Source organism: Erpetoichthys calabaricus, chromosome 4, assembly GCF_900747795.2.
Source record: "Erpetoichthys calabaricus chromosome 4, fErpCal1.3, whole genome shotgun sequence".
Classification (NCBI taxonomy): Eukaryota; Metazoa; Chordata; class Cladistia; order Polypteriformes; family Polypteridae; genus Erpetoichthys; species Erpetoichthys calabaricus.
In genome coordinates, this window is record NC_041397.2 from 70064418 (window position 1) to 70090724 (window position 26307).

The window sequence follows — 26307 nt, forward strand, 5'->3', positions numbered from 1 at the left end:
ATTTACATACAATCCTATGGGGGAAATTGCTTTGGTTCATGACCAAATTGGTTTACGACCAGAGGTTTGGAACGTATTATGGTCGTGAACCGAGGTTCCACTGTACGTGTAGGCAAAATTATCATATTACCGTCCACATTTCCAGGAAGTCCAAGATACATGCAACAAAACTATCAGGATGCCATGGCCATAGTACGTAAATTCGGAAAGCCTGATTTATTTATCACTTTCACATGTAATCCTACTTGTCCAGAAATTCTACATGCACACTGCGTCTTTCAAGAAATATTTATTTCTACTTGATTTCTGAATTCCTTTCTCACTGTTTTCCATTCCTATTCTTATAGTCAGCTAGTTATATATATTGTCTCTCTTTCAGGTGTATAATAGAAACCACAGTATTGAGAGAAGTGTGTGTATTGCAACAGGTACACACGTCGTAAATGTAGGAAGGACGGAAATGTAGTTAAGGAAGTTTAAGGAATCTGTAGCCCTGAGAAACCACCACTGAATGTTGGATCATAAAAAGATGGTGAAACATCTTGAGGTGAGTAACAAGAGTGTAACCGATGACTGTTTTGAGTCCATGTATATGGGACAATGTAAGATGATTTGTACCTTGTCCCACTGTCTATTTGGAAATCTAGTGTTTTGGAGATGTTAATTGTGGCTCCTAACAGCAGTAAAGTTTACTTAAACATACTAAGATTAAGCAATTTTTGTACTCACTAAAATAAATAAAATAATAAAATAAAATAAATAAAAAATACACCAATTTGTTTAAGAAGTTGAATGGCTCATTCCATGTGGTGGCTAGCTCTCCTGTATCAATGCTCATCACATTATTACAAGGAATACATACACTCAACCATAAGCATTTTGATGGCAAATAATTTTGCTGAAAACATGTTAGTGTTTTTAGTGAAATCTTAGATATTTTAAAATTAATCATCATACTTAACAGAAAAGAGCTATTTTTTTTAAAACAGTGGTTCTCCTTGATATCATATTATTCTTTACACATATGACACACAGACTATCGCAGAAGAAAAAAAATGCTGTGTTGTTTCTGGTATAAACCTGTGACAGTTATGAAGGGGTGATACTGAACAAAATTTGACTAATAATAATAATAGCTGAACCACCACATTAACAAAAACCACTATCAGAAACATTTAAACAGCAAGATATTTGAAATAGTACAACAGGTGCATAAATGGAAACCTGATCAGATTTTGATGGTACACCTTGTATAAATGACTATAAATTTTTAAATTGTAAGACTCACATTTGATGCTCTTTTGCTGTTTCTTTTCTTCACCACTTCCTGATCCAATGCAGCCATCTTCATCATCACAGTCTCCACTAACGTCGTCCTCCAAATTCCCACTTCCTGTTTCTGTAATATCCAGGCTTCCATACTTTGTATTCAATTTTCCCTGTAACAACTAAGATAATGTACTTCTTAGTGAACTGTTTAGGTTGGAACTGATATTGTTATGTTTCAGTTGTTCCTGGGTCCATATCAAAGTTGTCTTGCTATGACAGTTATTTACAGTACCTTCAATACCTAGTGGTTGCAGATTGTTGTTCCAACACTATTTAAATGCAATCCTTGTCAGTAATAGATCTTATTTAATTTTTTGATTTGTTAGTGTTTTCATTACGCCACATTAGGTCAGCCTTATGTCATGGATGTTTGTTTCTTTCCAAGGATATAATCTGATGATATTCTTGACTGCAGCTGATTAGTATTTCTCAGTCATGCATTTGATTCTCTTCAGTTACCTACCTTTACATTTTATTAAAGCAAGCAGCTTATAATGAGTACACAAAGGTGTAAATGCAAACACCAACTTAAGCAAGTTAGACAAAGAACATGTTCTTTTGTCATTTGCATGTTTTTGCTAATATGAAAAATTAAAAGCATTGAAGGCAGCTGTTTAAGACCAAATTAAACAACTAAACACACGCTTAAAGCTTGCTTTAACAGCAATAACTGAGTTCTCGTTGGAAATTGGGTTGGAACAAAAACCTGCAGCCACTATAGTCCTCTAGGACTGACGTTTCCTATCCCCAAAAAAATCTAAAAATTAACATAAATAGATATCCTGGAATGACAACCTTGATGCAATTACAGGAGCAAAAGAAACCCTATGATATCAGGTTAATCAAACCTTAAAAACTTAAATATACCACAGTAATTGTATTTACAAACTCCAGCAACCATTATACAGTTTGGAATACCAGTGAATATGAAACATTATACTCCAAGCCACACACATTATATGGACCAAAAACATAAATAGAATTATGTGTTTTATGATCTATAATAATTTAGGTCTAACTGTGAAAATTACTGTGTAATTGATACAATCAGGTGAAAAGAAAATAATATGTTTAAGCAAAATACACATAAGCTGTTCATAAAGTACTAAAATAGTAAAGGAATTAAGGATACATAAATTGCTGCATTGGACCCCCTTGGTGCCTACAAGTTATTGCCTTATAATTTGAAAATCTTATATAATATGTTTTACTTATAAATTGCTGATGGTTACTTATGAAGTTTCTACTTTTTTTATCCAAATCAGTGCTGTACTAATTTTTGTACACAGTTATGAAGCTGTTGCAAATTTTATGTTTAGACAAACAACAATTGTTTATTACCTTTCATTATTTAACATTTTATTAATATTTTCATTATTTAAATATGCACTTTTAAAAAATACTTCATATTATAAACTTGAATTTTTAAAATAGAATGGTCATGCTGGGTTCTTGTTTCCTGTTATTTTTAAGCCTTTTCCACTCTTCTTATTGAATCCAAGTCAAAAGGAGGCCGGAAGATGTGTGAGGAGTAACAATCTTAAGCTATGAAACAGTGTGAACCGTCATAGACTTCAACATCTAGGGAAGGATCACTCTCTCAGGTTTTTATAAGAAAATAAAAAATGATATCAATGAAATGTGCACTTTTAATATTTAACAAAAAAATAGTATATTAGAACACAAATGGTTAAAGCATGTCATTTACGTATGTGATTTGTAATTATTATTTATAAGGTACATTAGGTTTGGTGATGCCTCCACATTTGCCCAGTATGAATGAGTAGGCCCTGAGATGTACTGGTTTCTCAGCCCTGAATCTTCCTTGTTTATTCTTCATGTTTTCAGGTTAGTCTTCTGCTTCTTCCAACACGGAAGTGGAATAAGTGGGGCATGAAGAAGGGTGAAATAGATTTTGTAGGAATTTTTCATTTGGTCTGTATTTACTAAATCTTAAATCCACACATCACGGGGGTATTTTTCGTACGTCGCTTAAACCATCCGAGATCAGGTGCCTCATCTTGGATGAGTTAATGCCAGTGAAACTCATCCAGATAAGTCGGTTTTTCAAACGCAGCTGTGTATTAGATTAGTGTAGCTGGATCTAAACATACGAGATGAATGAGTGAAAAGCCCATATATATTGAGTCTAGAAAACATGATCAGCAAGTCTTTGATAGGCTGTAACAAAATGACAAAAGAACCGGCGCATTTTTTTTTTCACACACGCGGCACAAGACCTTTTATTTGAAGGACATGAAGAATTTCAAGATTTAATATACACAAGCGGTAACACTGCAAAAGCAGCTCAAACCAGAAAAGACGGCTGGCAAAAAGTGGCTGTCAAATTGAACGCTAAGTAGTGTGCATTGTACTTACTGAATGCAGCATTTCATTTCCTATGTGTCAGATTAATTGTTATTTAATATGTCATAATTCCAGATCAAACGTGAGCACAAGGAGAACATGGGAACAGGTTAAAGTGAAGTACAAGAATATACAGTGGAACCTCGAGATACGATCACCTCTGTATACGAGAAATTCAAAATACGAGGAAAGTATGAGCGAAAAATTCAGATCTAAATGCGAGCATTGGCTCGCGTAACGAGCCACGAGCCAGGCTGTGGGTATAGCTCGCGGCTTAGCGAGGGGGCGTGGTAGCAGTTGCGAGCCGCGATCTGCGGTGTCTGCGTTTCTCACTTAAGTGCACAGGTGGGAAACTGCCCACATCCATGATTGTTCCTGTGGCTGATGGGCTGCAGCTGCCATGTCCTCCCCGCATATATAGAGAAGCGCGAGCCGGTTAAGGGGGAGAAGAAGTAAAAGAAAAGAGAGGAGAGAAGGAAGGAAGGAAGGAAGGAAGGAAGGAAGGAAGGAAGGAAGGCAGGCAGGCAGGCGCGGGAGAGCGAGCGAGCGAGTGCAGGCTCGCGTGTAGCTGAACAGTGAGATGAACAGGCGAGCCAAACAGCTGAAGCAGGACGGTGTAGAGAAGGTCAGCTGCATTAAGAGTGTCTCGCCTGTTGCAGAGCCCGCAGGTGAGACGCTAACAGAGAAGAAGCACCGGGGATTGTCATCTGTTTTTAAAGACTGCTTCCTGTTGACGTTTTAACGTCGTGTTAAAGGATTGTTATTCTTGTGTATTTTAAACCTCCACTTCACAACTGTTTTAAGGATTATTTATTTAAAGATTTATTGAATGCTCTACTGCACTTTGGACACCTGTTTTGATTCTTTTAATAATCAGTTATATTATTTACCAGTGTTATTTATTAAAGGTAGACTACAGTATATATAATTTATCAGTGTTATTTGTTAGGAAAATTGATTTTTATGTTAATATATTTGGGGTGCGGAACGGATTAACTGGATTTCCATTATTTTCAATGGGAAAGTTTGTTCTAGATACGAGAAATTCGCTATACAAGCTCAGTGCTGGAACGAATTAAACTCGTATATAGAGGTTCCACTGTACTTCTAACTGGTAAATATTGGTATATAACTATTTAAAGAATTGTTGACATAAAGAATCATATATAATATAAAAAACATTAATTTTAAAGCTAATAAGGAGGCAGACAAGCAAAAAACAGGTGGAGGTCCACGCAGTCCAGACCTAACCCCTGCAGAAGAGTTGGCTCTCCAGCAAAATGCCCATCGCCCTGTTTCTGAGGGCATTCCAGGGGGAAGCTCCTCCTCAGAACCATGTGGCAGGATGCAGTGGTCACTTCATTTCAGGTAAAGGATGGTCATTGCATATATTTGTCCTCAATGTGTGCCATAGGTATGTTCCATATAGCCCTCTTTTTTGTTGGGTCAGTTGCAGGGAATGTCATATCCCTTGAACCTGTGTCTGACCAACGAGATATTGACGAAGGTCAAATATTTGATGAAGACACTGTGTCTGATTATTCATCAGGAGGTGAGGTACATTTTCCAAATAATGTTTGATCAAACTCCACTCTGATCAGTCCCATGTGCCCCAATCACATTTGGAAATCCTTGGTATTGAGAATGTTAGGCTGATTGTGGGATTCTTTGTGGAACTGTGGGTGTTTTTGCCTGTGTATTACCTACCTGCAATGGCATGATACGCCTCTTTTATTGTCTGCACACGCAGGTGTCCAGGAAACACAATGAAAACCCGAAGGAAATGTTTCAGAGCCAAACAGACTTCACGAATTGCCTGGCAAACTGCACTTTTCGATAGATGTTCCGCATCGCCTACAGTATATAAAAAAGTGCCCCTTACAAGAAACCTCAAAGCAATGCATACTGTCTGTGTGGTTGTGAGAGCCCGACTTCGCCGAGTTTGACTTCGAATATACGGAGCTAATAAATCTTTGAGGTACAATATTCCCCCTCGGCTAAAGCGGTATCTTTCGTACAGAAATTCCTCCGGGAGAAATAAAGGATCTTGCCGATCGCGCAAAACCCTCTCTATATGAAAATCTCTTCGTATAATTTGCGCACCAATATCAATTGGTCGCTCATTCATGAACGGCGAAGCCATGACTGGATGACTTCCACGCACCGTCACTGATCACGTGTGTAAACTAATCCTTGTTTACGCAGAACAAACCTGCTCGGAGTGTTGCTATGACAACACTTCCAGCAAGAGTTTCAAAAAACCGACAGATCCAGGATCAGGCCAAATCGTCAACAATTACATCCAGCTAAGCGAGTAATCCACGTACGAAAAATACCCCCCACATTATGAAAACTTTGTAGTGAACAAGGGGAGCTGTTTACAAAACATCCCAAGAATCTGTGCTGACTGCTGATGTGGACTCTTTTATAATAAGCCTATATTGTACTTGCTGTTTACAAATGTTTATATATCCACAGAAATATGTATGATTGTAAATTTTAAATTATTTCCACAAAAAATTTTTTCATCCATTACTTTGATTGATGACATGTGTTCTGTTGTTTTTCATTAAAAAATACTATAGTAGTTATTTTCCCAAATGTTTTCAGAGGTAAGACAATAGGGATGAACTATCAGCATGCTAACCTGCAAAAGGATTCAAATACCACTTGGAATAGTCTTGGTGGTTACAGTACATAAAAAATACATGGCAGTACTAATGTCAACAAAACGACTGTCCAAAACCAAGAAAAGTCAGACAAAGACACACTTACTATAAAGAACTGGAAACAAAAGTCAGAAGAAAGCCCAAGTATATACAGTACGTTTTTAACTAATGCCACAATATTAGTCATGTTGCTTTTGCATGCTTTTAAGTGGATGCTGTTCAGAAGCAGCATTAGGAGGCCCCGTCCCCATAGACTAAGGAGAACATGATACGGTATTTTGAGCACAGAGCTAGTAAATACAAAAACAAAATGCAGTAATAAAATAATACTTAAAAATACAATATTAACATAGAAAGAAACCCCAAACAGAATTAACAAAAACATTAACAGACAAAACAAGATAAAAAAAGACAAATGAATCAGAGGTGTGACCCAGCCTATTTGGTAACACATTGGCCCCAGCTACCCATTACAATTATTTTATTTTTTTAAATTCTTTCTTTGTTTACTAAAAGGTGAAACATGTATTTTAAGATAATACACAAAATAAAGGGAAAAAATGATACCATCCTAATTAAACTGAAAACCAGACAGAGAGTGGTCATTTGCAGATATTCAGCTGCCTGAGAAGAAAGTGTTTCAATTTCCATATACTAGTGTTTCTCGTTTTACATACTACTGAGAGGAGCCTGAGGCTTTGTGAAAAAGATGACTTTAATTAGAATAATCTGTTATGCAAGATAGCCAGAATAGGAAAAAAAAAGATTGTGCTTACTCATGTTTTATATGTCTTTCAAAGCTATTGCAACTTTCCCTACATTATTACAAGATCAGCTATATTGTTAAATTTGAAAGAATAATCAAAGCTTGGCAGCAGGTAGATGCAAGGTTCATCCTGGAAAATAAGAAAATGACACCCAGCATACTAAAATGAATTCCTTTTAAAAATAATTTTTGTTCAAATGACAACTTCTAAAGAGACAGTTTTAATATGTTTCTGTTTGACATATATATTGAATTGATGGATTTCATAATGTATACCCATTTCAAAATGACATGAATTTTTGTGTACAAACCAGAGAATGGTTGCCCCGTGCTGCTGATGTGGTTGCACTTCTTTGGCACATATGTCTTGATATATTAATGATATAACAGCTGTGTCTTTGGGCCAAGCTTTTGGTTTTTCACATGTGCTCAGAAATTGCTTATTGAGACAAACAGGCCAACATTGACTTTTGTCATTTTATCTGTCATTTTTAACTGTAACAAGTGCACGGTGACAAAGCACTTAGCCACAGTGTTGTTTTTGCCTTGCGCTGATAGTTCAGTAAAAGAAGATAATTCCTAAAAAACTGGTGGTTCAGTAATGACAAAGAATAACATGAACATTCCGGGATGTGCAATAAATTGTGCATGAATATGGCTTTGAAACTGGTGATGGCATTGCAGGGTAATTTATCATATCTCATGACAATTCTCAAACAATCTTTACACAAGATCTCAAAATTTCAAAGACACTGCAGCACTATATTCCAAAGATTCTCAAGCAGAACCATCAAAATGAACAAAAGATGATTTGTGGGGACATATTAAGTGCTGCGAAAAAAGATGATGGGTTCAAGCAATGAGTAATAGTTGTATTTTAAACATAGTGTTAATTGTATTATCCAATAAAAAAGGGTCACATAAATACGCAAAATCTCCAAAGTCAAGTGTTGCAAGTACCGATCAAAGAAATGCAAATCATGTAAATTGAGATAATTTCAGAAGTAACGGTCAGTAAAGAGGGATAATTGCAAGTCCTGTGACAGCTACATCAACCTATTTAACCACAAACACCTGGATTTGTAGAAAGTAAATAATTCGGTGCTACTACAAGACAATGTTCCAGTGCATCACTGTGCGCTTGTTCAACATGAACTGGTAAACATTTGGCAAAGGCACTGCCACATCCAACAAACTCTCTAGATATTTTACTCATAGTTTTTTCTTTTTTTTCTCACTTCAAAGATAAACTTTGTGCTTGTCAAGTTGTCAGTGCTGAAAATGTCATTGCAGTTTTCAGACCTGCTTCCAGTAGTCATGTGAGAGGTAACAGAAGTGCTTTGTAGCTTATTGGAACATGTTCTGTTTGGTTTATGAAGTAATTCAGTTTCAGCAACACCTAAATCTTCCAATCTCGCTTCATTCTGCAGTCTGTAGGGAGGTGAACTTCGAGTGATTTTGAAGATAATTTGGTGTTAGCACCAGCAGAGTACTTTTGAAAATCACCCAGACTGTTCCTTCCTAACGACAAAAATTCAGATTAATTGTGGTTCGTATAAGGAAAAAGGATATTAAAAGACTTGCTTATTGCGCATGTCTTAGAAACTATTAACTGTACCTTATATTATTAGATAGATAGATAGATAGATAGATAGATAGATAGATAGATAGATAGATAGATAGATAGATAGATAGATAGATAGATAGATAGATAGATAGATAGATAGATAGATAGATAGATAGATAGATAGATAGATACTTTATTAATCCCAATGGGAATTTCACATTATCCAGCAGCAGCTACTGATACAATAAGTAATATTAAATTAAAGATTGATAATAATAATAATGCAGGTGAAAAAACAGACAATAACTTTGTATAATGTTAAATGTTAACGTTTATCCCGGGTGGAATTGAAGAGTCGCATAGTTTGGGGGAGGAACGATCTTCTCAATCTGTCAGTGGAGCAGGACAATGACAGCAGTCTGTCGCTGAAGCTGCTCCTCTGTCTGGAGATGATACTATTTAGTGGATGCAGTGGATTCTCCATAATTGATAGGAGCCTGCTGAGCGCCCTTCGCTCTGCCACAGATGTTAAACTGTCCAGCTCCATGCCAACAGTAGAGCCTGCCTTCCTCACGTGAGGCGTCTTTCTTCTTAATGCTGCCTTCCCAGCACACCACCGTGTAGAAGAGGGCACTCGCCACAACTGTCTGATAGAACATCTGCAGCATCTTATTGCAGATGTTGAAGGACGCCAGCCTTCTAAGGAAGTATAGTCGGCTCTGTCCTTTCTTGCACAAAGCATCAGTATTGGCAGTCCAGTCTAATTTATCATCCAGCTTTACTCCCAGATATTTATAGGTCTGCACCATCTGTACACAGTCACCTTTGATGATCACGCGGTCCATGAGGGGTCTGGGACGTGATACCTTTGGGACTGGGGTGATGCAAGATGTTTTCCAAAGCCTTGGGACTCTCCCCTGTTCCAGGCTCAGGTTGAAGATGTGCTGTAGAGGACCCCCCAGTTCCGATGCACAGACCTTCAGCAGTCATGGCGATACTCCATCTGGACCCGCTGCTTTGCTGGCACGAAGTCTCCTCAGCTCTCTGCTCACCTGCGCTGTTGTAATTATGGGTGGGGATGTCTCTCCTATGCTGGTATCAGCAGTAGGATGTGTGGAGGGTGCAGTACTCCGAGGTGAGAGTGAGAGTGGGTTAGGGTGGTCAAACCTGTTAAAGAAGTTGTTCATTTGGTTTGCTCTCTTCACGTCTCTCTCGATGGTGGTATCCCGCTTCGAGCTGCAGCCAGTGATGATCTTCATCCCATTCCACACTTCCTTCATGCTGTTATTCTGCAACTTCTGCTCCAGCTTTCTCCTGTACTGCTCCTTCGCCGCCCTGAGCTGGACTCGGAGTTCCTTCTGCACACGCTTGAGCTCATGCTGCTCACCGTCTTTAAAGGCCCTTTTCTTCTGGTTCAAAAGGCCCTTGATGTCACTTGTAATCCATGGCTTGTTGTTAGCATAGCAGCGTACAGTTCTTACTGGAACTACAATGTCCATAAAGAAGTTGATGTAGTCAGCAGTGCAGTCAACAACTTCCTCAATGTGATCACTATGTGATCCCTGCAGGATATCCCAGTCTGTAGTTCCAAAACATTCTCTCAGAGTATTCTCAGCCTCCGGGGTCCACTTCCTGAATGATCGTGTGGTTGCAGGTAGGACCCTCACTTTTGGTTTGTAGTGAGGCTGAAGCAGAACCAGGTTAATCACTATTAATTATTAATCACTATTAATCACTACTCAATCCTTCAAATTAGTACAGTTAAGGTTAGGCTTAGGTTTAGGTGTTAGGGTTAGTGTCAGGTCAGATCTTAATCAGAATTAAAATGCTATAACAAATATTAGATGGGATGATTCACTGTATTCTACATGCAAAAAGACTTGTTTATAATTTAAGAAATACTATTTTTTTTAATTTATGCACATTTTTCCTACATTTACATAAATAGTATGAATTTAAACATATTTTTACTTTAGCACTTATGTTAGCAAATTATTGTTTTTCTTTACAGGAAAATACAGTAAAGGATAACAAAGCAGGATTTATGTAAATCAACTCCTCAATGATTTAGATCTCTCATTCATAAATCCAAGAGGAAATGTGATTTAAAAAATCTTTTACAATAAGTAAACATGAAAACGATTTGATAGTTTAGAAATATTTTGCAGGAGTGTGTAACTTTACTACCAAATAACACTTAGATGTCAGTTCAGTTCCTAGATAATATCTCTTTAATACTGGGTTTCTGTGGTCTTAGTTACTTCTGAAAGGAAGGAATTACAGGGAACTCTGTAAATGATTGCTGCCAGAATGTGGTGCTGTTTTAGAGTGTTTTTATGCTGTTTCTTCTATTTGTATCAGTATTATTCTAGTTTATTTCTTTTATTTACAGTAACTTTTATTTTGTTGCTTGCAGTAGATCAAATGTGCTGTTATGAGTCATGGGTGCCATCTTTTTAAAGTATGTGATAAACAGAACATAATCATTGGAACTTTACCTTAAGTAGTTAGGTAGGTGAAGATGCTGCTCATCAGTGATGCTGCTCATCTGCTAAGAGTCTCCAATGATAGAAGGATTATTGATTTTGACTTTTCTTTGATTTCTGTCAGGTTTTAAGATGAGCGTTTTTTCATGTTATTTGATCATTTTATTCTATATACTACACTGTATATGCATTTCTTTGTTTTGCCCAAGTCTACATTTTAACCCAAAATTGAATCATGCAGCAACCCAATTCTTCTATTACGCAGTATGAAAGATAGACATTTTGCTAAAATATGTTGTAATTGGCAGGTTTTCCTAATCTTCTGTTAACACTCGTAATGTTAAAAAAAACTATACCGTCTTGCAATAATGATAATATAAGCAGTACTTCTGTAATACACCTCTCTCCTTAAATTCTTTTAATTTTTTAGATGGTGGCAACATTAAATTGTTCACCACTCTGACTTTTCTTGACTTAAGTTATCTAAAATGTCCTCAGACTGAGATCCTAATTGTTAGCAATGTCTCTGGGCATGTTCCCTTAACTAGGTCAGCTTCAACTTATGTACAGTCAAAAATGCATCCATACATTTTTACATCCACTCGATTGAGTTTAGTGTTGCAGGAGGACAAAATCTCTACAGTATGGGAAACAAAAGCAGCATTATAGCTTACATTAGCTTTACATTAGGATCTCTGCTTTTTTTCCTTGATTTTTGACACTCAGTTATTATGTAGGTGTTGTTAGACTTATGACCCTCCCTATGGTGTTCCCCTAAAAGCTCAGTTAATATACTGTATCTCTCCTTAGTCAGTAGTTTTCACGTAAGTTAGTTTCCATCTTCATTATAAGAGACAGGGTAGCAAACTTATCATAACAGACATTCATGAACAAACCCACACACTAACACTGGGTTAATTTAGTATTATTGATTAACCTTACCTTCACATGATCTTGGGAAGTCAAAAAAAGCCTTTGCCCCATGACAGACCCACTAATAAATAGAATCCATTTACCTCAATGTTTGTTATATTACCAGACAAATATTGTTTAGTACAAGTTGTAATATCTCAAACTATGTTGCTTGCTCATTGCCTTGTTTTTTTTTTTTTTGTTTGTTTAGAAACATCCCAATCAACCCATTACAACATTAATGATGACTGGTGTGTGACTTTGGCTAATATAAAGTAGACATATAAAAAGGTGATAGAAATTTTTGTGCTGTATTACTAAACAAGGCACCGTAAGTATTGGCCCTAAATCTGTAAAAATGAAACATTTTTGATTCATAGATATTAATGTGATTTTTAAAATCAAATCAGTTTATTGTTTAGCATCATATAAATTGTTCTTATTCCAAAAGTTGTCTTTAGTTTGCCCTTTCAGTCAACAAATAATAACATGTAGATGTTACTAAAGAAGCAAAAAACATCCTAATCAGAAAATATTGTCCATCCACACATCCTTCCATTTTCCTAACTTGCTTTTTTTTTGGTTGTGATTTATGGAAAACCAAAACTAACAACAGCAACATAAGACGCAAGACATGAAATGATGCCATTCCACCTCACAACACCAGTAAAGAACCTACTCATCATTTTGATTGTTCCTTAAACTAACATAATGCATGTGCCTCACAGATATGAGAAGAAAGTAAAAGTTATGTGGAGAAAAACATGCAGGAACAGGGAAAACCAGCAGTGGCCAGGCTGAGAAGAGAATCTTGGTTCCCAAAACTATGCACTCTGCATAACTTTAATACTATACTAGCTGTGCAGCCCATCTATGATGGGTTGAATTCTGAGTAATTAGCATAACTTTCAGTGTCAGCATTTGTAGTGCACCATAGTATTTTGTAATGTTGCTGAACAAACTGAACTAAAACAAATAAGCGTGCAAAAACTGAAGTATAATTGAGCAATCTACCTTTATACATCTCCATAATGTTGTAAATGTGCCCCCTGTGAAGCTTAGACACTTGATTGATCTGGGGCCTCACGCATAACGCCGTGCGTAGAATTCACACTAAAACATGGCGTAAGGACAAAAGCGGAAATGTGCGTACGCACAAAAAAATCCAGATGCATAAATCTGTGCATTTGCCAACATCCACGTTCTTCCGCTCCATAAAATCTGGTCAGCGTGAAAATTACCACACATGCACGCGCCTGCTTCCCCACCCAAACTCCTCCCAGAATTACACTTCTTTGAATATGCAAATCAATATAAATACCCCTTAAGCTCAGTATTCTGTGAAAAGGCAATGGCAAAAGCATGGGGGAAAATAGAAGAATTTCAGCAAATATCAAGTGGAGGCAATGAAAAATGTACTATTTGTTGGTTTAAACAGTGGTACAGTGGAACCTTGGTTCACAAACGCCTCAGTACACGTACAACTCGGTTTACGACAGAAAAGTTCGCCAAACTTTGTGCGCGCTGATGATTTCCGCACGTGTTGCATTGTTCTTGGTCAGACGTGCGTGCTTGCACGTGCCTGCATGCGTGCTTTCGCTGTGAACTGTTTGTGCTCTATTTAATTTCCCTTCCGGTTCGTACGCGCCGATTACTGTATTTAAGCAGCCTCTCCCTGTTCATTGTTCTCAGTCAGACGTGCGTGCTTTACTTGTGAACTCTTTGTGCTCTACAGTATTTCGTGTGCTTTTGCAGTTAACCATGGCTTCTAAGCAAGTGAAGAGTGGTGAGAAGAAAGTTTTGCAGAAAATTGAAATCGAAGTAAAGAAAGAAATTATTGAAAAGTATGAGCGTGGCGTTCGTGTTACTGATCTTGCTGCCGAGTACAAGAACTCAAAATCTATGATTTCGACTATTCTAAAGCAGAAAGAATCTATTAAAGCTGCTGATGTTGCAAAACAGCGTTAACCAGGCAGAGGCCTCAAGTGCTGGAAGAGGTGGAAAAACTGTTGCTAGTGTGGCTGAATGAGAAGCAACTTGCAGGGGATAGCGTAAGTGAGGCGATGTTATGCGAGAAAGCCAGGAAGATTCATGGTGATTTGCTGCAAAACTATCCTTCTACGAGTGGCGAAAGTGAGGAATTTAAAGCCAGTAGAGGATGGTTTAAAAAGTTTTGCAAGAGAAGTGGCATTCATAGTGTGGTAAGGTATGGAGGGGTTGCTAGTTCCGACGCTAAAGCTGCTTAAGAATTCATGAAAAATTTCACAAAATTAGTGGAGGATGAAGGCTACATCCCGCAACAAGTCTTCAACTGCGACGACACCAGATTGTTCTCCACCCAGGTCCTCCTCACTTCATGCCAGAACTTGACTCATGCAAGGTTAGTTTCTTGGTGGTTTATGGTTAGTTTTTGCATTACAGATTTTTCAAATGTTCCTTTTTTTCCCCTATGCTTAAAACTCATTTGTTTATACAGCAATCGGGCACGAACTCCTGCAATATTTTCTTGGTTGCTTGTGGTTGGTTTTTAAATAAAGTTCGGATTTGTTCAAATGTTCCTTTTTTCCCCCTGTGCTAAGTGTTTATACAGCGATCGGGTCATAAAGACTATAGCGTGAACTCTTACAATGTTATTTTCTTGGTTGGTTTTTAAATAAAGTTCAGATTTGTTCAAATGTTCCTTTTTTTCCCCCTGTGCTTAACACTCATAAAAAAAAAGGTGTTTATAAAACGATCGGGTTGTAAGGCTATAACATGAACTGCTGCAATGTGAGAGAGAGAGAGAAGGCAGGCTCGTGTGCTGATGAGAGAGAGAGAGAGAGAAGGCAGGCTCGTGTGCTGATGAGAGAGAGAGGGAGAAGGAAGGCTTGTGTGCTGATGAGAGAGAGAGAGAGAAGGCAGGCTCGTGTGCTGATGAGAGAGAGAGAGAGAGAGAAGGCAGGCTCGTGTGCTGATGAGAGAGAGAGGGAGAAGGCAGGCTCGTGTGATGATGAGAGAGAGAGGGAGAAGGCAGGCTCGTATGCTGATGAGAGAGAGCGAGCAGGCAGGCTCGTGTGCTGGAGAGAGAGAGCGCGTGCAGCTGAGAGCGAGCCTGCAAGTGCAGCTGAGTAGGGAGCCTGGGTGTTTGTGTCATTGTTATTCAATGTTTTTACATTAGTTTACTATTACACTGTGCATTCTATGGTGTAATTAACTATATTTGTGCTTAAAAATATTTTTAAAAATATATTTACATACAGTTCGTATGGTCTGGAACGGATTAAGTGTATTTATATACAATCCTATGGGGGAAATTGCTTCGGTTCACGACCAATTCGGTTTACGATCAGAGGTTTGGAACGAATTATGGTCGTGAATTGAGGTTCCACTGTATAAACAACAAAAGGCAGTTGATTGAGTAACATAGAGTGTCAGAGAAACTCGAAAGCTCAAGTTCACAAAGTCACTCTGAAGCATTTGCCGTATGAGTGCAGTTCAATAGACAGCATGGCTGAGGCAGCATGTGCTTGATGCTATACCGATAAATCTCTTTCCAATCAGCTGCTGTAGAGCTGTGATTCCACACTCAGATACAGTGATATAAATACTCCGAGTGGTGCAGTGAGAGTAATATGGAAGAAGATGATCCATTGTGGCAACCCCTAATGGGAGCAGCTGAAAAAATAAGAAGAAGGTGCAGTGAGAGTAACAACACTAAAGCAGCTATGGTATTTGGAATAGTTTGGCCATTTCGTGGACCATTATATTGTTACAGGTTAATTACAATCAGATGCCTTAAACTAATAAACACTATGCAGTTAATTTCAGTGTATATGATAAAGCCGCGTCAGGGATGTGGATCTAAAAAAGAATGGGAAACCACACTGGAACAAAAGCACTGCTTTGACGCTGGGTGCTGCCAGTTTGCAAAACCAAGTGGAGAACTTGCGTACGCCAAGCATTTAGCTGACATGAAAATGTGTGTGGCTTTACGCCAAGTTTAGGTTTTATACATCACAATTTGAGTGTAGAAACGGGAGTATGCAACATTTTTGTGTGTATGCACCATTTATACATGAGGCCCCTGGAGTTTGGGGTATCCTGTGAAACATCAAGTGCTATGAGGAAATGATTGAGAGGTTTGGGGGATTGGAGATTCCCATGAAGCAACGGGTGCCAGTGCACCGCTAAGCAGATGCTGAACAGTTAAAATTGCTGCGCTACTGCCAGGACCGCCAGCAGGAGAGATAGGCTGTGTCTAAGCAGCAGGTGTTATATCCAATTCAGTCCCCCTTGTTCCCCCTGGTAAAAATGTCAGTCAAACCTTGAAATTTGTGACGTTTCACATTCAAGGCTTGCACAGAAATCAATACTGGACCTTCTCCTTCTCTATGGATCAATGCAAGGTCCAAATTCCATTCTCTTAAAAAATCTTATTCGCCTTTGCAAACGCTCTGTCCACAGCAAGAAACCCACGAAAATGTGCATTTCTGTGGCTCATTCAGGCGACATCTGCACCATTTAATCATTCCTGGAGGTGCAATGCTTGATTCTTTTCATATCGTAGAACAGGACCACTAACTAATAAATCACCTACAAATGACAACACACTGCAAGATCCCGATTGCACCACTATAAACTCAGACAACGCACATCACTCAGTTTTGGAGAATTACGATGGAGCCTTCCTCTTTGTCATAGACACTGAAATGCCATCTTGTACCCCCTAGGGATGTGGGCACCCCAGGTTGGGAACCCCTGTTCTAAATCCTACAAATAAGAATATATAAAGTTACCCAATAGTGAAGTATTATTAGGATTCCCAACACTCCGCCAGAGAATGAATTTACACAGGTTTTACATTAAACGTGGCAATACAGATGTTCCTGTAGCGGCCCATTTCAACAGCCATGGACACTATGAGAGTGACTTTAAAGTCACAGTGCTTATTGGCAACTTCAGAACAATGCAAGAGAGAAAAAAATGGGAAGTCAAACTCATGCTAACATTTAACACATTACAACATGGTTTGAATAGAGACAAGAGTTTTATGGCCAGGTATGAGGATTGTTTGCATATCTCAGACTGACACAGACAGCCTGTCTACAGATCCACATTGAATGGAAAATCTCATCCTAAACTTTAAAAGACTTTGTTGGACAGTTATTGTATCCAAAGATCTTGACTAGACATTGTTCTCATCTCTTGCTAAATGAATCTTAGACTGGAGAGGTCTATTATATTTTTACATTTAAGATGTCTCACTTAAAAGTTTTCCAATGTTGTTACTTGTCCTAGTGTGTATATAAACACAGAGAACTCCAGTTTCTGTATTACATCTTCCCTGAAGAAGGGGCCTGAGTTGCCTTGAAAGCTTGCATATTGTAATCAGTTTTAGTTAGCCAATAAAAGGTGTCATTTTGCATGACTTTTCACTAGGATTCCCAACAAACATTCAAGAAAAAAATCACAAAATCTGACAAGAAAACATCAGAGAAAGAGCTACCACAGAGAAAGTGAGATATGTGAAATGTACTTATGACTGCTGTTTTCATGTGCAGCCTTTTTAAACATTTAACTATTAAATATAAAGTAGAGTGTTACCTTTTTTGGCATTGATTCAGTAAATCACTGCACTACAGAAGTAGCCATCTTCAGAATTAAATGGATAAAGTACCACTTTCTATAACGTTGATTGATTCTCAGTATTTGTATCCATCATTATAACTATTAGAATAAATATATTTTATTTAACATTGCTTCAGTATGAGTGGTTCAGAAACACCATTTAAAGCATGTAATGTCATGCTAATAGTTGGCACCTGTCTTTCAGATGTGTCATATGACACCATTTTTAACCAGTTCTTGGCAAATGGATCAGTAATATGAGATCATTATTGCCTAACATTTATATTATTTTGTAGAACTCATGAAGTTAAATAGAATGCTTAATGTTCTTTTTTGCAACTGGATTTTGAATCTGTAAAGACTTGTACAGAAACATGTATTTAATTTTAAATGTTTCATACACACTAAAGCCATATCTTAAAGGATTAGTTTTTCATGAAGATCATAATATGGAACATAATTTGAAAAGAAACAGGTTAAGCAATCAGGCAAGTTGTCCACAGGGGAAAAAAACTGGGTAACAGATGCACTGTCCCCAGGCAGATTGCTGCATCTGTAATATAGTTCAAGATGATAAAAGAAACTATATGGTGCTGTTAGCATAATGACTGTTGTGTGAACACACATATTTCCTTCTCATGGGTGCATTTTCTTATTTGACTGAAATAGACACATTTCTTTAATGTGTCCCTTATATGCCTTATATTGAAAATAAGATTCACAGCAACTCATTATATTTAAAGGAGAGAATGGCCCAGCGTGAAATAGTATGTGAGAAGTTACCAGTAGGAAAGTATGTGAGAGACAGCATATTAGGCTGTTTAGTGTGTGTGCAATCATAATTGCTTACAGGTTTGGTCACACTTGACCTTGTCAAATAAAGCACATCAAAATAAAAATGCTATTGTCCTAGGCTGAATCGAGTTCATGTTGTCTTTTGGATATAACATAGAGCAAAATAAATAATTGCAATAGGAAACTGCTTATATTTAACCATGAATACATTTCAGTATGCTAACTCCCATTTTTTCAACACAAGACAACTATAAGAGATTTTTTTTATATAAATTTTATTGATTTTATTGTAATCATTCCATATAAATAGTTCAATTTTTACAAAAAAAAAAAAAAATAGGATTGAAAACTATAAGAGAAAATTTTACTTAAACTGCTTGCCTATTTAATTAGGATACCCTGACATTTGTAGCAGTACAATTAATTTGCGAAATGAGATGATATATTACATTTAACTTCATGTTTTGTTCTCTGATATCAGTTTACTTATGAGAAGCCTTATTTCTTATACTTAGGACTAGTAACTAGGAATATTAACTAGTTTGGAACTGGGGGCGGCACGGTGGTGCAGTGGGTAGCGCTGCTGCCTTGCAGTTAGGAGACCCGGGTTCGCTTCCCGGGTTCTCCCTGCATGGAGTTTGCATGTTCTCCCCGTGTCTGCGTGGGTTTCCTCCGGGTGCTCCGGTTTCCTCCCACAGTCCAAAGACATGCAGGTTAGGTGCATTGGCGATTCTAAATTGTCCCTAGTGTGTGCTTGGTGTGTGTGTGTGTGTGTGCCCTGCGGTGGGCTGGTACCCTGCCCGGAGTTTGTTTCCTGCCTTACGCCCTGTGTTGGCTGGGATTGGCTCCAGGAGACCCCCGTGACCCTGTAGATAGGATATAGCGGGTTGGATAATGGATGGATGGATAGTTTGGAACTTTAAATAATACTTAATTCACAGGTGTGCTTCTGGAGTTATTTATTTAAATCTGATTGGTGAAATTTAAAATATACTAGGGGGTTTTGCTCCCTGCTCGCTTCGCTCATCCACCCCAATTAGCTGGTGTGTATGCTGACATCTTCAACCTGTCATTATCCTAGGCAGTAGTCCCCCATATTTTTAAATCCTCCACCATTATACCAGTCCCCAAAAGATTGGACACATCTACTTTAAACAACTTCAGGCCAGTGGCACTCACACCAGTCGTTGTGAAATGTCTAGAAAAACTGGTTCTCATGCACATCAACCATATGGTCCCGGACACTGTTGACCCCATCCAGTTTGCCTACTGCCCCAATCGATCAGTGGATGATGTGGTAGCAATAGTCCTACATCACATTCTGCAACACCTGGAAAGTAGCAGAACATATGCCAGGATGCTTTTCCTGGACTACAGTTCTGCTTTAAATACTATCCGCCTCGGAAAACTGATCAAGAAGCTGACAGACCTCGGCGTCTCAACTCCCACCTGCAACTGGATCCTGGACTTCTTGACAGATAGACCACAGGTGGTGAGAATGGGAGGACGGGTGTCTGCTGAGCTCACAGTAAGCACAGGATCCCCACAGGGCTGTTGCCACCCAGGACAACATCATCATCATTAAATATACACAATAACGTCGCACTGCATGATAACGTGCAGTGAATACACTTGACTTGAGCATTCATAGTTTTCATACTCTTTCTCTGTAGGTTTACCATTCGTTTGCTCAGAGGTTGATTTGCTTGCTGCTGCCTAAGCAGCTCTTCTTTTCTCCACCCTAGCGGCCTGCATCTTTTCACTTTAAAACTAATTAAGTCAATGTTTGTGTTGCAATTACTTAGTACGTTTTCTTTAATTTTTTCACTTAAGCTGGCACTTAAGTCTTCAATCTGTCTCAAGAATAACTCAAGATATGAAGAGGTAGGGGAAGTGACGGCGAAGGTGGTAGGGATGAGAACGGCGCCCGTACACATGCGCTGCACGGCCGCCAACTGGCTGCAGCCGAGAGTTGATTCTACAATGATATAAAAATAAAAAAGAGGAATAACCTTGCAGGTCAATCATCACCGCAAAAGCTGATAGTAGACGGCACATAGTATATATGTATCAAGTTTAAGGTCAATGGGTTAAACAGTTTGCGAGCTACAGGTGATTTAAAAACCTGGACAGACAAACGAACAGCCACGGCAGCATATTATATATAAAGATTTGACAAGCAAAGTGAATCGTATAGATAAAATGGCCTTTTTTATAATAGTCCCAGTGCTGATCTTTTAAGCTTAGCCCACACTAATATGGATACAACTGAAAACACATCTTTTTTATTTTGGGATGTTTTTCTGTTCTTACTGAATTATGTTGTCTTTATTAACCAAAGAAAACAAATCTTTTTGAAAACACTCTCCAAAGTATAAATTTTAACAGTAACAGTAAAAATTGAGCGTTTCAAAAACATTGATGTATGATTGTCATGTGTGGCAGATAGCCAGGGCCCTTACCTGGCCAGAACGCCTATATAATGGAAGGACCGGGGAAAGAACACGCACAGGGCATTGACTCCCCTGGACTTGAAGCAGTGCATCGGACTCCCACAGGGCAACATGGGAGTTGGAGATCAGCAAAGCCCTGCTAGGTTCCATCAGTGCCGCCAAAGGGTGCTGCAGGATGTGCTGAAACCTTTATTGCAGCACTTCGGCCACACCAGGAAGTGCTACCAGAAGGAGATTATTGGACACCTGGAGTGTTCCATAAAAGGAGCTGTCTCACTCCATTCATGGGGCCAGAGTTGGGGGAAAAAGGAAACGAAGCTTTCCAGAAGGAGTAGAGGTGGAAGGAAAGAAAGAGAAGAAAGAAAGAAGGAAAAGTGTGCTGTGTATTGTGCTTGTTTATGCTTGTGAACTGTGCTGAGCAGGTGGGAAACAAGGGAAAGTGTTTCCCACGAGAAAAAATTTTAAAATGTGTGTGGTGTACCTGTGTTCTGAGACTGCCTGTGTCAGGTTTGGGGAGCTGTGTGCCCCCTGCAGACCACACGTGTCACTAGGCACAGACTTCAGTTAGCTGTTACAGTGCCTTTAGTGACCTCACTTTTTCTTTGGAAAGTCCTTTTCTGACTTCTTTGAATCAGCCAACCTGTCAGCCTTGAAACACTTGAATATTTTATGCAGTCCATATTTTTCATGGCTTTGGAAACCTTATATTTATTTATTCATAAGCTCTAGAAGGAGTTGTACATCTCCTGTTCAAACAAAGAAGTCCAGGTAAGTGTTTTCTTCGGGTGTTCTTTGTTTTCCTTGTGCTTTCAGCATATGGATTTATTTTGCATTTGCTCCATAAACAAACATCACTCTTGGTTGACAAGTCATGCAAGCCCACTAGGAAAGATTTACTTGCATTTGTCATTTCAGTGATGATCTAAAACACTAGTGTGGATAGAAGACATCTGCAAATAAACCATAATTTTTACATTCATGTGTGTTAGTGTGGATTAAGCTTTAATTCATTAGATGATTATTCCTAACGGCCCTTAATTATACCATTCAATACAACAGGCAGCAATAACTATGACTGCCCTGATTATCTGCTTATGTTGTTCTCCATTTGCTGAGTCTATAGTGAAGTGACTCTCACATTCTCATATAGGATGGCAAGAAATCATAAGCTGAGCCATCTAAGTTAAACTACTTGTTAATTTTTAATATTTACATTGATACTTTGATATGCATGTGTGTGATTGAGTTTCTGTCCCTAATTGCCTGTTATTAGTTAACATCTCATAACTTGATGGTACGTTTTCAGTCTGTCTTAAGGGCGCAGCACAGCTGTGAAATGGCTCCGCTTTGAATAACTAAAGATTTACTTATGGCAGCACAGCCTGGGAAAATTAGTATATTAATTCTATTAGATGTTATAATAACATTTCATATAGTCAATTACAATATTCTGTTGTCCAGAATGGAGAGTCTCCTGAATATTCATGGCACAACTTTCCAGTTTTTTTTTTTCTGTTTAACTGACTGTCCAGTTTAGAACCCCACACACAAGTTATTCCTCAAGGCTCTGTCCATAGGCAGCTGCTTTTCTGTATCAACATGGTTCCCCTTCACCATTACATTCATAGACTTAGGTTGGGTTATTATTTTTAAATGGATAACCCACACATTTATTTTAGTGTTTAAAGCGGATATTCATCACAGATAAATCAAACCAGTTCTAATTTTAATTAGCTTTAAAAAACACATATTAATAAAATATAACTCCTTTTCATTTACTATAGACAATGATCATCATACCATTGTCTTATGCTTGGAATCTTGGTATTAGTTTTGATTAATGCCTTTCTTATTCAATGTACATAAATTATATAAAAATAGTTACTTACTTTACACTATTCAGCATAACCCTAACAACCTATTAGTTGGGATAGACTCCAGCAGACCCCCACGGCCCTGTTTGGGACTAAACGGGACATAAAATGACTGACTGACTGACTGACCTAATATAATTAGATCGGGGTTAATTCTTTTAAAAGACCATTTAAAACATCTGTTGAAGATGTTTGACATTGACATTCTTGTCCTGTTTGTTAGATCATCCCTCTGTCCTGGTGCTCATGATGTACATCTCTCTATTATAAAAAACAATCTTGGCAGGGAGACAAAATAGATGAGATGTAATCTTCTCAGAAGACAATTTGATGTCCCGCAGGACAAGACAGTGAGATAGAAGGACAGCTGCTGTGCAGGCTTTTAAATAATAGAAGCACAGCACGACAAGCAGAACACGCACCTCGGCAGAAGCAGCACAAAGCCAGTAGCTGATCCGTCTGCTTCTCCTTAGCGTGCGTTCAGCTCCCTCCCTTCACAACACGAGTGGAAGAGCATCTCCTTAGCATGCGTTCAGCTCACCCCCTTCACAACGCAAGTGGGAGAGACACGAAGTGGCAGGAGCATAGTGCACCTCCAGAGGGGTTGACTGAAGCAATCGAGACCTGATCATATTGGAGAGACACTTTGACGACACGCGAGACTAAACATTACAACCTTAGGAAGCAAAACCCGTGAGACGGTGACTTTTGCATGTCACACCCTACTTACAAACACTTTAAAACAAGTTCACGGACACCTAACCTAGCAGTTGGCAGAATGCTTTTGGCAGACACACTTCATATGCTCCCAGCTCTTAAAACTGACAAGCAGAACACGCAGCTCACCATCAGCAGCTGCAGCAAGCCAGCAGATGATCAGAGCACATCTCCTTAGCATGCGTTCAGCCCCCCCACCCTTCACAACACTAGCAGCAGAGACGCAATGTGGCAAAAGGACAGCTGCTGTACAGGTTTTTAAATGATCGATGCAAAGCGCGACAAGCAGAACACACAGCACGCCAGCAGCAGCAGCAAGACAGCAGCTGAACCGACTACATCTCTTTAGCGTGCGTTCAGCCCCCCCTCACAACGCAAGCAGCATTATACATCCCACAAGAAAGAGATTTAACCAAGCCCGGGACAGGAAATAAAGGACAAATATTGTTTTTACAAAAGTTTTAAAGTAAAAGTGAAAATAATGCATATGTAATAACTTCCATTAAAATAACAATCTCTTTAAATTGTTCATCTGGTAAACCAAACCCGGGGGTGGGCGAGCAGGGGACGGGGCTCCCTAGTTATTATGATGGAACTCTGTATCACCAACTATGCCATTTGTTCATGTAGTAGTATATTCCTGATTATCCTTTTCTTCTGCTTCAGATTTCCGTGTTGCATTTATCTATTTTTTTAGTTTAATTTGTTGATATAGTTACAGTCTTGTGTTATGCATTCAGTTTTTTTCTGTGCTTCTATTCCTATCCAGCCCCACTGAATTTTTTGTTAAGTGTTTTTAGAATGGGAAAGGCTCTATGCAAAAAATAATGAAAAATTTTCTTTGTCATATTCTTATTATTACTATTAAGGATAACAGTTGCAGTGAATGAGATTTGGAGGCCTGAACCTTTCCAAGAACAGTTTTTTTCATCGATGAAAGAATGAGATTAGCAGGGTTAAAAGAAGGTATTAGTCTTGCTGTAAAACTGCTTCTGCATATATAAGCCCAACATTGTGTGTTTTTTACTATGTGAAGTGTTTTAAAAACTATTTTTATTTCAATGACATTAGTAAAATTAACATAAACTAGCTTTCATGAATTTTAGGAATATAGTTCTTTCTAACCTTTCTCAAACTTTCTTCTCAAAATGTTTATGCCATATAATAAACACATCATTCATTTGTTTAATGTCAAGAATTTCTGGACTAGCACTGAGGTATTCAGGGGAAAAAATAAATCCAGAAGGCAAAAAATTTGGAAGAATTTCTATCTTGGCTGGGCTTGCCAGCTGCACCTCTAAGTCAGGTTTCAAATCTGCTTTTGTGGTTATAGGAAGCCAGGTCCCAGTTTGCAAAGTGAAATGGCAATTAGCAAACTATTGCCTGCTCTGGGAGACATATTTTAGACTGAGTGGATTCAGATGTAACATATGGAGGATAACGGAGGCTGAAGTCAAAGTCAGAGCAAAGATCACGAGCCCAGAAGTACACTAAATAAAATAATTTAATTGTTAGTAAGGCTAAAAAAGTGTCAGCAACTGACAGATGGTCAAAACAGAAACAGGCAAAATAAAAAAAATGAACACTAAAGGCTTTAGCAGGGGCAAAAAGTTAAATTGCATTTAATTTTTCCAACTCTTATCATTGTGTGACTGGCATAATTGGTGATGTCTAGCAAAAAAATCCACTGGGTGGGATAAATGCAGGAAGGTGTTGACAGGGTCAAAATACAAGGCAAAACCTGATCATTTCATAGGAGCAAAAGAGGAACCCTGGACACAAGCTAGGGGGTCTCGCTGATTATTACAAAGACCATGTTGGTAGTTGGTGTTCATGGTAATGTTTAATAGCATATTAAAAAACAAGTAAGGACAATGGCAGAAGGATATGTCAGAACTGTAGTCTAAATTTAAGTTGGGGACTGAACTAAAAGAATAGTCAAAGCTGTGCACCAAATCAAATCACTAAGTCAAAACTGTAAATGAGAGTAATGTAGTAAAATTCCTATCATCAGCTTGTTTTTTTTTACACTAACTCAGACTAGTATTTGTCTTCTTTAATCTTCAATCCACACTTGGATGCATGGTTCTTGGTGCCACCATCTTATACATGAAGAGAGTGCATCACATCACCTCCCCGTCAACTAACTGGAAACAAACATCTTTATATATAATACGCTACCGTGGCTGTTTGTTTGTCTGTCCAGGATTTTAAATCATCTGTAGCTCACAAATGTGACATCTACTATCCACTTTTGGGGTGTTGATTGACATCCAGGGTTATTCCTCTTTTTATTTTTATTTTATTTTATTGTAGAATCAACTCTCGGCAGCGGCCAGCAGGGTGGACTGCAGACTTCCCCTACCTTTTCATATCTTGAGTCATTCTTGAGGCAGATTGAAGACTTAAGTGCCAGCTTAAGTGAAAAATTAAAGAAAACGTACTAATTAATTGCAACACAAACATTGTCTTAATCAGTTTTAATGTGAAAAGATGCCGAATAAAGAAGAGAAGAAGCGGGCCGCTAGGGTGGAGAAAAGAAGAGCTGCTCAGGAAGCAGCAAGTGCATCAACTTCTGAGCAAACGAATGTTAAATGTACAGAGAAAGAGTATGAAAACTATGAATGCTCAAGTCAAGTGTATTCACTGCATGTTATCGTGCAGTGTGCCGTTACTAGTAACAAACATAAATGCCATACAATGATGGATACATGGTGGCAGTAAACATGAATAATAGTGATGAACGAACCCCACTAAATTTTCTT

General features: G+C 38.4%; 1 protein-coding gene across 1 annotated transcript in view; it reads right to left on the reverse strand.

The window, feature by feature from the left end:
* gpc5a (glypican 5a) overlaps positions 1 to 26307 on the reverse strand; it is a 1336984-nt gene that overhangs the window by 393262 nt on the left and 917415 nt on the right. Inside the window, exon 7 of the mRNA XM_028799562.2 lies at positions 1289 to 1448. Within this exon, the coding sequence (XP_028655395.1) occupies positions 1289 to 1448 (160 nt within the window). The remainder of the gene's footprint in view (positions 1 to 1288; positions 1449 to 26307) is intronic.